At 44.0% G+C, this 13,092-nt stretch overlaps 1 protein-coding gene across 1 annotated transcript; it reads left to right on the forward strand.

Annotated features, from left to right (window-relative positions):
• Nucleotides 1-497: 497 nt before the first annotated feature.
• Nucleotides 498-13,064, forward strand: xkrx (XK related X-linked). Its single transcript, XM_080035303.1, has 3 exons — nucleotides 498-1,349; nucleotides 10,506-10,765; nucleotides 11,295-13,064. Exons 1-3 carry the CDS (start codon nucleotides 1,006-1,008, stop codon nucleotides 12,143-12,145), a joined length of 1,455 nt encoding a protein of 484 aa, XP_079891429.1. The 5' UTR covers nucleotides 498-1,005; the 3' UTR covers nucleotides 12,146-13,064.
• Nucleotides 13,065-13,092: the final 28 nt, after the last annotated feature.

Raw genomic sequence — 13,092 nt, forward strand, 5'->3', positions numbered from 1 at the left:
GTAAAACAGTACATTCCCTTCTCTTTACAGTTTATTATTGCTTAGCCTATATTTTAAAATGGCCTACAACAACCACATTTGAACGTTGCACTATTATTACAATGTTTACTTAATATTGTTATTCAGTAATGTAACTGTGTATATTTTACTTCACTAAAATTATTAAAGTAAATAATATTTATAGGCTATGATTTCTATTAACATAGCCTATTCTATTTTTTAAATTGCTACTTGCCAGTGGCGTAGGCTACAAACGCTACAAAACCTGTGTTGTTTGTGCATTTTGTTTTTGTTTTTATTCCCGTTTATTTAAGTTTGTTTGTTTAGCCTACTGTAATTCATAGCACAGAAATGTCTTCCTTGATGAGTAAAGTCCTATATTATGATCTTACCTCATCTCTAATATATCTTACTTTGAAGGCCCGTCATTTCCGGTATTACCCGGTCACCCGTGTGGTTCGGGTCGACTTCCCGCAGCAGTGTTGTCAGAGCATCAACAAAAACAATAGACTGAAAGCTCAAACTGCCAGCTGTGTGCCGACACGGAGCTATCCACGCTTTCATAGACGCTTCGGGATGTGTTAAACAACGAGAGACACTTATATCGAAACTTTTCCTTGTGTCGCCGAGTTTATGTTATGAGTAGACGGCATGTCCATTCTGAACTACACCCTAAGGTGCAGTCACAGCGCTGAGCTCACTGCGGACAGAGAGAGACGTGTTTTCCTAGGGAATAATGTAGGTGGTAAAGCCATGTAGCCTACGACGGCCAAACCAAAAGCACTGGGGGGTAAGTTAGTGGAGCACACAGCCGTGTTCTCAAGTTGAATGAAACTTGACAGTAGCGATGATTGACTCGGCGCTGAAGTTGGGAAAGGGATTACTAACAAGCAGTGTTTGTTGAGCACGTTGCGGCGAGACGAGTCCGGTTGGAGCCGTTCAGCGTCTGCCTCCTGTAACAGCGTTTCTCTCTTACGTGGCGCACAGATCAAACCTCATACTGCCATGTTAGAGTTATCCGTGCGGGAGAGGGAGATCTCTAATATGGACCCGCTGGAGTTCCCCACGGACGAGCGTACCGTGCTGCAGGTCAAACTGAGCCGTGTGAAGCCGCCGCTCAGCGTAGTGCTGGCCACAGTGCTCTACTGCGCAGAGTTCATCACCGCCGCTGTGCTCTGCAGCATGTACCACAAGTCCGCCGACAGCATCTGGATGGGCTTCACCATCGCCTTCATGCTGCTGCCCGCCGTGCTCATCCAGCTCACGCTCACGTTCATCCACAGAGACCTGGGTCGGGACAGGCCTCTGGTGCTCTTCCTCCACCTGCTGCTGCTGGGCCCAGTCATCAGGTAGGTGAAGGGAGGGCCAGCTGGGGCAACAGGACAAATCACAACAAGTTAAAACAAACACACTTAGGCCTACATGGTGTTTTAGGTGGGCTACTTAACCAAGGTGTTTATCCAGCCAGTGGTAGATAAGCAAAAAAAAAACATTTTATGTTAAGTTTATAGCCAGAGTTATATCATCCCAAACTACCAATTCCAATACAGAAATAGTTGTAATTATTTTTTCAATGCTGATCCTATAAATAGGCCTATGACCAGTAATCGATTAGTTGGTTGACCAAACGTTGATTAGCAATTATAGAATATATGTATAGAAAACAATAAATTACCCCAGTCTCCAATGAGAAGTTTATACTTTTATTTGATTATTTTTGTAAATTGAATATTTGGGGTATTTTATTCAACAATATATTGAAGGGGTCACTTTAAGCTCTGCTAAGCTCAGACCTTTCTATAGAATAATTGATGATGAAAATACTTCTATTTAAAGCCCTAATGACTTAATACAGCATTTAGTCAGCATCAATGGGTTGCAGTTCTTTAACAAAATTGTACTAACCACGTACCAACTAGTGTTGTTGCAACATCTTGATGACTGGTCGAAAGGGACCAGAATGAGATTTGCAGATTGAGCTGATTTGCAGAAGAATCACACAACAGATGGGAGGTGTGAAGAACAGGAAGGATGACTGAACATAACCTTCCACATTGCTAAAGTGTTGAATAGACTTCAAGTGCAAGGAGCCCTGGCCTGAGCTGCTTTTAATTTGAAGTTTTCCTAGATCGTTAGGTCATGTCCTCTGGATCACGTTTGAACCACCTCTTTGAAATCAGTGTCGTGATAAAAAGCACATGATACAGTGTTAAAAGCAAAAGGTTTATTTCAAAATAGCAAGGGTTCCTCCGGAGGGGTCACTAGTGGCCATATACACGAGTGTATCTTGCTAAGACTGACATCGGTTCCTTAAAATCATCACATATTTAAGACACATTTGCTCCACAGTGGGGGAGACGTCTAAATTACATTACAGTGGGGTTAGAGGAGAGGCAGGCAGAGAGGCAGACAGTTCAATATGCATACATTGATATTGTAAACATGGGAGGGGCAGGCTGACCAGAGAAACCGCAGGGGGCTGTTTGCATGGACAGTGTGTTTATTCAGATGTATAGTCAGGCTGGCTGGCCCATCAGCAGGGGACGTCTTACAAGTTTCCCCACACATCAGTCTGTTGAACGACTCTGCAGACACGTCCTTCACAGTTGCGTTGTGTACACTGCTCAGCTGTATGCAGGGGGAGTGTGTGGTCTCAAAGGGAGGGTTTTCCAGAAAAGGCTCCTGTAAATAATACCACTTGGTTTATTCTTGGAAATCAAAGTTGTGGAAAAAGCAAGTATGACAGGTTGGAACAAGTTCTCTGGAATTCAAATCTACACTTGAAACTCTCTCTCCTCCTCTCTGTCCTTGTTTGAACCTTGATGTGTAAAGTGAGCCTTATGGTGCTGCACTGCATTGTACAATACAATAACAGTGGAAGGGTGTGTCGCTTCTATAAGGAAATACATTCACCCTTCTTTTCAGCTCTGTGCCTAGCTATAGGGTATATTCATTACAGCTTTTTGGTGAAGCCTAAACTATAACAAGTTCAATATATCTCAAAACTGTTTGTTGTTAGACAAAGATATGTAGGAAATCCCTTTGCTATGCCATTCAGAAAGATTAACATTGTGGACCGAGAAAGAGGCACTTCTGTGGCCAGCTACGCTTACTCTCCTAGAGATCTTTGATGCTTGATTTGATCCCATTCTTGTGCATTGTAGCAGATAAAACTTTTTTCAGACCACACTAGACTGACTCACATGGTTCCTGCGATACCGGCTGCGATGAATGCCATTTGCGGCGCAAACTGCCTCACAAATCATTACAATGAAAAGAGTATTTAACGGGAGGCCTGGCCTTTCTAATGATGCGGCCGGTGCTCCATGCAGATTTTCAGTTCCCACAGTCAATTGGAACAAGGTCGAGCACAGGGCCATAATTATCTATAAACACAAGGGAGATAAAGTCGCACACATCAAAGACCACCTGCAGCTCCAGGGTCTATTTTGATCTTAAGTTGACTGTTACCCAGGCAAAACTTTGAGTCAGACTACAGAAAGCAAGAATAAATGTTCAATTTGCCTGTAGTTTTCCATGTCAGTGATGTTTGACACATTGACCTGGACACTGTGTTCTTATTATCCTGATTAATAGCAGATTTAGACCGACAAATCAGACGATATAAGCTTTGTGAAACAGGGTCACTGTGTGTCTATCGGAGAGCCCCGACAAATAGATTTGAAGACTTTAAACAAATCTGCTTATAATGTATCGTTGTGATGGTTCTTTGAAAAATACAAGGGATCTGTATAAGGATTGTTGGTGTATATTATGTGTTAATGTTTTTATTTAAACGACTTAATATATTACCCGTTCTTTTTCTACTCACATATTTATATCATTATCGGCCTCCAAAACCTTGCATCATTTGCTGTTATAATTTGTGTAAGGGGAACCCTGTTTGAGTGTTTACAGCTCTTGGTGAGAACAAAAAAAAATTGGATGAAGCCTTTTGTTGCTCCAGGGAGGGAGCTGTGCAAAGTCCGATGAATTGACTCGAGTGATGTCAAAAATCGCTGCCCTGGACACGGCAAACAAAGCTGCTCAGGCACAGTGAAGCCTTGAAACAGATCCTGGCGTCAGCATTCGAACATTCATTAAAGCTCCCATATTATACACTTTTCGGTTCTATTATACACCATATTATATGGTCTTAGTGGTCCCTAATACGTTTTTCTTTAATTGTTTGCTGAAAAAAACTTTCAGATAATTTATTGTACTATGCTGATGTTCAGCTAATCTCACAATGGCCTATTTTTTAAAAAGAGCTGCAGCTCCCCTCGTAAATATACAATCTTTGAGCTCCCCCCGCCCCCTGTCCGGAAGCGAAGCCAGATACGCCTCGCCCTCTGTCTGTCAGGGCCGTGGACCAATAAGAAATAGGGGTGTGGGCTGCACAGTGGAAGCTTCTGGCTTTCCAGTTTTTGAGGTCAGAAAAGGGGAGAATTCTGACTGGAGTATATTGGGGGGAGGGGTGGGGGTTTCAGAAAGGGGGAGAGTGAGAAAAGGAGAGATTGTTATTTTTTAAATATTTTGGCAGTCTCTATGCACACCTTGGACCCATAGATATGTTAGAACACATTTAAAAAGTGCATTTAGCATAATATGTGACCTTTAACATGCAGATTGAATAAAACATTTTTTCCTGAGAAAGCTTCCGATAATCATTTAAAAGATATACTTCAGTCTTGATGACTCCAAACCGACATTAATAGCTTTCCTGGATTTTTCTGTTAAAAAGAGTGAGCTGCTAAAACCAAAAGCAGCTGGTATGGAATGTTTTGCTTTTAAAACAGCTCTCAACATCACATCACACATGGCGACCAGGATGTATAAGGGATCCTATTACCGCAGCTCTAATGTAAGCTTCAAGGACAGTTGTAACACAACATATCATATGGTTCTGTCCTGCACTAGTCCTGTGTTTTATTTCAAGATCTTAACCACGCTGTGCTTCTGTAAACAAATCACCTCTGCTGCAGCTTGGCTCGAATGGGAGGTTTCCTGTGTGACTCAGGATGGTGTAATTGATGATCTTGTGGTTGTGCAAATACTGATTACAAATCACATGTTTTTTTTTTAGTTGTTGTTTTTTTTTACATACAACTCCATACGATGCATATGTTTCATTGTTTTGGTGTCTAACAGGAAAAAGTAGACTCCAGTATCCACACATTGTGCAAACTTTAAGGGTTGAGTTGTCTGCTACATTGTGCACCTTGTCTAGACTTGTCTCCTCAAATATTGGATCCTGTTCTCTAAGAAGGGACAGGAATGACATAATACTCCTGTCAGCTTGGACCAGTCTGAGCATGCAGAGCGTCTTGCTCTTGGCGCTTTTCCACCGCAAATGTAGCTCGACTCGACTCAACTCGACTCGACTCAACTTGGTTTGGTAGCAGCACGGGTCGTTTTCCACCGCAAATAGTACCTGCTGAACGTGGGCGGGGTCGTCGTAAGGGGCTGAAAGCCTACTCCGGAGCAAAGTAGCAGAGCAGAAATTGCGAGCAGTTGTTGCACTATTAACTGAACCAACCGCCAAAAACACGGATGAATTTTTTTTAAGAAATACCCCCCCTTGTATCTGTTTGCTAAAAGAAGTAGAAGAATATTGCTACGGGCCATTAAAAGGGATGGTTGTTGTCCCGATGTGTGACTCTGCCACACAGTCAGCTGTAGGGATGCGTCACGTACATCCACGTAAACACGGGCATGATAAAGTTGACTGTTTAGTGCTTGTTTTAGGATACGTGTTTTCAAATGCAAGCCGTGTCTCAGCCTGAATATTTTATTGAGGTAATCAGTTCAGTCCGAGGCTTGTAATGTAATCGCTCGCTATCATGTCTGTCCCAGCTGGCTACTATTAGCCTAGCTGCTAGCTGCCCTACATGTCTCCTCTCGTATGATAAGTAACTTCCCCAACAACCAACACTGGGTGAGCTTAGCGAATATATGGAAAATAAATTCAGATCTGTGATGCAAATCAAATGAAAGAGAGCCAGAGAAGGCTGCACGCGGCGTAAATACACTCAAAAGTCCCGGAGAGTTGGGGAGAATAAACAACAGAATGAAGCCGGTAGTCTCTGGCCACTGATTGGCCAGACAATAGTCTCTGGCCAATCAGTGGCCGGCCGTCTGCCGACGTCACCTTTTACATACCTGCAAACTCGTCGCTTTTCGGCAAAAATCGCCGTTTAGAATCAAAATATATGACCCACGTGAATCGTATAGATCCGAAGAGTTTTTGTTTTTGGGAGGGGGGGGGGGGGGGGGTAGCGGCAGCTGCCAGAGAAGTCAGCCAGCGCTTCCCAGACTGGACTGTGTGGGCGAGTTACCGTAGTGTGAGACAAGGGAATATCGTTATCTTGGCAATAAAACATCTTTGGTAGACGTCATGAGTATTGTCCAATCAGCGTTAAGATCGGGCACAAGCATCACTGCTGCCGCTGTGTGTTCAGACTTTAGAATTGGCTAAAAGTCTCAATCAAAACCCTTTTGATAATAAAAAATTAGAGGCTTTGATTAAACACTGTCAATGCTTCAGAGGTTAATGTAACAGCCTACTGAAACAGAAACTATACGGAGGGACGCAGCTCACTGTAGCCTACAGTCCCTTTATTTAGTCGCGCTGCCAGTTTGCCGACATGGCTCTCTGTTAGACTCGAGACATAGGCCGTGTCTGAACTGCCATACTAGCGTCCTACATCCTACATACTCACCATCTATATACTGCATACTCTCTACTCAAAGATCGATTGTGTATGCGAGCTGCGTCTAAAACGTTCTCAGTTGAAGTATACTCAAGCAATGAAGAATTTCTTCTTCTTCTTATAAGATTCAGGCAGTTTAGACACTGTTAAGCTTATAACCGCCCTCTACAGGTTAGATATTGAACTAGATTTTTACAGTCCTGTGTTCATCATCTGTGTTTTAGACCTCTTGTTTTATAATAATGATGTTTTGAGGCGGAGGATCCCTCCGACGCTCTCTGTCCGGCTCATCAGCACTCAGCTGTCTGTGAGTTGAGCTGGACGAGCCGCGGTGTGTGGGACAGCGATCTGTTCTGATCTCTCTCAACTATAAGACTCACAACACTCATTTCACTTAGTGACTCTAATGTTGTTAGATATTTATCTTCATCTCTTATCTATTGTAAGAGTGTATGAATGACTGCACGTACAGTTGTCAGATCGCGGAACCCCAAACAATGTTGTTGCCTAGCAACTTGCTCGAAAATATTTCATTTTCCTGGGCGGGTAGAATTGACCCAGTGCATTGTGGGGCGGTTGAGTAGGAAAAGTATACGATCGATTCATACCCAAAATCTTCCCGGAAGTTAGTACTCATCCGGGAATTTCTCACATACCCAAACTCGCATACCCAACCGTCACATACTCAAATTGAAGTCAAAATGAGTATGAGTAGGACGTTAGTATGGCAGTTCAGACACGGCCATAGAAAAAGATCGCGGAAGCCGTTCCCGTAGACAAAGTTAACGGGCAGGATATCCCCGACTGATTTCATCCATCAAACCACAGAGTTTTTTCTGAGCGGCGTCTCACTCGCTCACTGGGTCTCCCGGGTCCCGGTGATTTTCACCGTGCTTTGCTGGGGCGGAGACTTTGTGTGAAGGTGATTTAACATCACGGTCGTAGACGAATGTTATAACTTTATGCTGCATAGTTTGCACTGCACTGTTGACCCACACAGGACTCTTAAGTGAAGCTGACAGTTTAATGAGCGCACATTGCAGAAATGAAGTGTCTGCAGTGCGCTCACAATCAGAGCCGACCGACAGCCCCACCCCGCCCCCCCAATTTATTTTTATTTTTTAGTTTGTGTGTTTGATATTAACATCATATTATTATATCATACAAAAATAATAATACAATGTTTTGATCTAGATAGCCTAGTTAATAGCCCAATAATTTAATCAGTTCATCTGGGAGGTAATCCAAGTTTAACTGATCACGTCACGTTCACGTCCAGTGTGTATTGAGTTTATTTAAAAACATTTGGAAATGGGGCTCAGATGCCCATGCACTGTATAACCTATTTCAGCCTCATCTGTGGAAAAAAAGATAGCTGGACAACAGAGTTCTTCTGCTTCATTCCTCTCACTGCATTTAAATGCATTCATTATATTACAGAGAAATATGTCCCATAAAAGAAAAAGAGCACCAAGCCCAACCCAGAGGACCCTGCATAATATTTTATTTTAAATGAACATTTTAATGGAAAATCCAAGAAGCTTCTAATTCATCCGACCCAGTGTCTCCAAATTATTTGTTCACACAAAATTCCTCAGATTTAGCCTCTTAATTTCCCTCTCAAAGTGCACCAGATTCATGCATTTCACTTTAAAAAGTTTTTAAAAAATCTCCCGGGGGGGCATACCCCCGGACCCCCCTAGGAGGGTCAGGATCTCAGCTGGCTATTATTTTCACCCAGCTGGACATTGGAGGCAATAGTGGAGAACTCTGGTTGTGTGAATGATATTTAACAATAGCCAATCGTTTGGACAGCGAAAAACACCCGACCCCCCTAGAAGGGACGGGTGTTTGTCACCTTTTTCACCTCCTATGAGTTTGCAGGTCTGCTTTTAGCATCGGCTCAGCTCGCTTGGAACCTAGAGCGAGGCGATACCAAAAAAGCAGCCGCTACGTGGTACCAGGTACCATGAAATTGCGGTGGAAAAGCCAAAAATGCGAGTTGAGTCGAGTCGAGTCGAGCTGGTACCATGCGGTGGAAAAGCGCCTCATATGTCTGAAGGGGTAACCCCATGCAACCAAAACAAGATGGTCTTGCCTTAGAGCTATTTAAAGAATTCCCTGAATGCTCTGCTGCTCTCAGACAATATCAGCATGTGAACTGTCAGGGGACACTATTGACTTCTTCCTAAGGCCATTCCTCTTCGACCATGTGGTATTTGTCACAGCATACTGCTGTGTATAGATTGCAAACACAGCCGGGGCCTGCGTGTTTCCTTTTTTTATGAATCCATGGAAGTGGGTTCATTGATTCTGTCTGCTAATGCATTCATCTGTAATGCATTTTTTCCCCCCTTCCCTAAGTGAAATCCAGTCTGCCTCTCGGTTGCTTTATAGTCCTAGAGTCCTAAGTGCACACTGGCTCATGTTCAATACCTTTATACTGCATCCTCAGCCCGTTGTGCTGCCAGATTTACATGGAAATGATGTAATTCAGGTTTTTGTGCCTTTGCTGCCACTATCGTAAACCTTGTACCATAAAGCTGAATGACTCTCATCTGCTTCTGGTCTGAGGGAGTGAATGTACTGTAAATGTTTACGGGTTGTAGAAATAAGAGGGCGAGACAAGATATTCCTTCCGCCTGCCTCTAGCGTCAGGGTCAAACTCAGTTCAGGGACTGGTAGACGCGGAAGCTTGGCACTGTGCCCCTATCTGCACTGGAAGGAAGAGGCAGGTACAGATTCCCCGCTAATAGCAGCTGAAGCAACGGTTTCTGAAAAAAACGTCAGACTGCCCTGACTCAAGAGACTGCCCAGACTCTGGAGTGTCAGGGCGGAACATAGTCGAGGCGGTTCATGTGGGATTCCGGAGCCAGCTGTGATTCTTATGTCCAAAGTTGGAAGAGTTTGGAGTAGAAGAAAACATTCCAGCAACAAGGGCTGGGGGTTAGTGTGCTGAGCGCAGATGTGGAAGCACTGTTTGTTAGGTCATTTTACAAGTATTCTTCGTCCCGTAGTGTAATGCTGACATTTTGCTGTTGGAAAGTGGAAACCTTGCACTTCCAGTTTAGGTAGTTTCCGTATTGCAGGTTTCTTTTCTCAATTATTTAAATAACTTTTGTGCCATTTGAGCCTCAACCAGTCAGACCACTTTTGAAAATGTAGAAACCCAAATCTGTCATTAACATTTGTATACGTTTAAGGGTTAGGGTTAACCCTAACTTTATTGAAAATGTCAGCAGTTTGCACGAAACCAACACAACAAGTCAAAGCAGTGAAAAGCACATTGTGACTGAACACAGGGCGCATTTACCTTGCAGACGTTAAGAGAACCACACCCAAAGGGATTTCAGTGTGGACATTCAGGGCTCAGGGAACTATGCCTTCTGTCTACTGACTGCCATCTGACGGATTCTCAGCATTTTGCATGTGTTACCTTGGAACAAAAATATGGGTCATAAAGGACTGCTTATTAGATTTTACATTTCTGAGATCAATGTTGTGTAGAGCCCAGGAAAAGTACTTGAATATCTCATTTGAAGTTCTTAGATTGAAGACAGGTTGCCATGGCAAATTGCTGACCTATTGAAACTTAATTATATAAATGTTTTATTTATTTTAACCCTTTGTTGCCCTTTAGATATTCCTGCTATGATGATTTATATTTTGACTTTGAAACACAAGACATTGCAACGTCCCATTGTGGTAACTTAAAGGTAACATTGCACCGCCCTCTGTTGGTGTGAAAACAGTACTCCAACAACCTGCATCACTCTTCTGTCTGGTCCTCAGGTGCATCGAGGCTCTGATGGTCTACTACAGTGCGGGTAAGAGGGACGAGCCTTACGTCACCATCACTAGGAAGATCAATCTGAAGAGAGCACAGGGGGCGCCCATGGAGTGGGAAATCAGCCAGTCGGAGCGCACCCTGGCCACGCACAGGAACGCCTTCAAGCGCACGGCGGTCATCCAGGCTTTTCTGGGCTCCACGCCTCAACTGACGCTCCAGCTGTACGCCACCATCCAGGAGAAATACTTGCTTCCTACAAGATGTAAGAACGATCGGGAGGTGTTCAGGGTTCATTATACTGTTAAACTTTCTACCATCAAAATGACTGCTTAAAAAAACGTTTCAACCCGATTTGTATTTTTAGAAAAAGGTTTAAAACCATGGCAGCTCCTTAAGACTGTGACACATTGCCTTCAATCCCATAGAGCCGTCAAAGTAGAGTTTGTTTCATGTCAGTGCTTGAAATGATATCTTTTTCCCTCACCATAGTTTAACATTTGATCATTTGATTCATACGAAGTTTGAGGTTCCCAGTTCCTTTCCTCATATATTATTACAATCTATTTGATTGTCATACTGTTGTTCTTGGGGGGAGTGTTTACTCAACCGAATCAAGGGTATGAGGACATGAAGGGGTTGTATGCATAGATTTTAAAGGCCCCTTGAAATTTGGGCTATATTTAAAAAACGGACTTGACCTGACACTTACTGGACAATTTTTTGAATGGTGTAGTGATGTGATGTTGATATTTTTGTGAAGTGTAACTTATCACCTATGTTTGTTTGCACAGTGGCTCTGATGATCATCACTCTGATCTCCATCATATTCGGGGCTGTCGTGTGCAGCGTTCTGGCTATTGAGATCAGGTACGACGACTACAAGGTGAAGTTGCGCCCTGCGGCCTACCTGTGCATGATCATGTGGAGAGGGTTGGAGATCGCCACCAGGATCGCCTCCCTGGTCCTCTTCAGCACAGCGCTCACATACTGGGTGATCCTGGTGGGCGTGGCTAACCTGCTCTTCTTCTTCCTGCTCCCGTGGGGCGAGTTCTGGGCCAGGAAAGGCTCGCTCACCGACGATGTGGAGAAAAACTTCTCCAAAGTGGGCACCACGGTGGTGCTGTCTATGTTCACGTTGCTCTACGCCTGCATCAACGTCTTCTGCTGGTCGGCGGTGCAGCTGGACTTCACCCACAAGGAGCTGATTGATCGTAAGCAGGGCTGGGGCCGCCTGGCCATGTACTACTGCGCACGCTTTGTGGAGAACTTCCTCCTCATCGTGCTCTGGTACTTCTTCAAGTCGGACTTCTACGAGTACGTGTGTGCGCCGCTGCTGTGCGTCCAGCTGCTGGTGGGCTACAGCCTGGCCGTGCTCTTCATGCTGCTCTTCTATCAGTTCTGCCACCCCTGCAGACGCCTCTTCAAGTACAACATCCACGACGGCCTGAGATGCATCTGCTGCCGTAAGGGAAGGGGGGGAGTGAGGGGTCGAAAGCCCAACTCCTACTCCACCGAAGGCACCATGGTGCTGGGGCTGGAGGAGCCGCTGGGGCTGCTGGACCCCCGAAACTCAGAGCCCCGCCCGGACCTCAGCACAGAGCGGGAGACAGATATTGTCGATGAAAATATGCAAGCTGTCTGAGAGGGGTTGGTTTGTGGGGAATTCAATTATCAGAGTGAAGTTCATCTAATGAAGAAACGCATCCCAGATGGGGCTGCATGGTGCACTACTGAACCAGACTATGAGTAATCAGAACCATTTCGTTTTTTAAGGTTAACAAGGGTTCCTTTTAGAGAACGAACATTTGCCTTTATCTCTTAAGTGCCCAAAACTTTATTCATTCATGGTCCTGAGAGGGATTCAGGTTAACTCCTGACGTCTTTATCGGGGATGATTACGCACACTTTGGGAACCAAAAAGCCCCCAGTGTGCAAAAAGAATGCAACGCATCGAGATATGCAGCGATACACAATGGCGGCCTTCAGAGAGCAGCAGTGTGTTGCGTACAGGATCAAGCCAGGTGTGCGGGGCAACGTGCCAAAAGACTGAACTGGACACCTCCACTTTAGTTCCTCTATGTTTTTCGGACCATGAACGCCCCATTTGCTTTGCACACTTTTTCATTCTGCACTAAACAGACTTAAAAAAATATATAAGACAAAGCAGGAGGGCAAGAAAAAGAATTAATCTTCCTCATACCAAACTGCATAAACCTGTTGCTATGAATGCCTGTTCACTGTCTGGGTGCCTTGATTGGAAGTATAATAAAAACAGGATTTCCTTTTGGGAATATCAGCTGTTTACAGACTGACCACCTATAGGGCTTCTACTTTATTGAGGTGCTTCAAAGTTTGCAAATGATTTATTGTTTGTGTCTTGTTTGTTCGTTCAGTGCCTTGACTACTACTGTTTTACTTGAAACTTAAATAAAATAATGCAATGTCTACATAGGGGAGAGTGGCCTAAGTTGTGCCACTTTTTACTCAAAGTGATTTTAAAGTGAGGCCTTGACAGTAAAGTCTCCAACTCAAATATGTACATGTATTTCAGGATGTTGTGCATCCCTGGCAATAAAAACTTTGGATCTG

This window comes from Ammodytes marinus (assembly GCF_949987685.1).
Source record: "Ammodytes marinus genome assembly, chromosome: 10".
Taxonomy (NCBI): Eukaryota; Metazoa; Chordata; class Actinopteri; order Uranoscopiformes; family Ammodytidae; genus Ammodytes; species Ammodytes marinus.

Bases quoted from the DNA above. Each gene is read 5' to 3' on its own strand.
- xkrx (XM_080035303.1), top strand. From the start codon at position 1,006: ATGTTAGAGTTATCCGTGCGGGAGAGGGAGATCTCTAATATGGACCCG. The intron at 1,350-10,505 runs GTAGGTGAAGGG...TCTGGTCCTCAG, and splicing joins CTGCTGGGCCCAGTCATCAG to GTGCATCGAGGCTCTGATGG. The intron at 10,766-11,294 runs GTAAGAACGATC...TTGTTTGCACAG, and splicing joins ATACTTGCTTCCTACAAGAT to TGGCTCTGATGATCATCACT.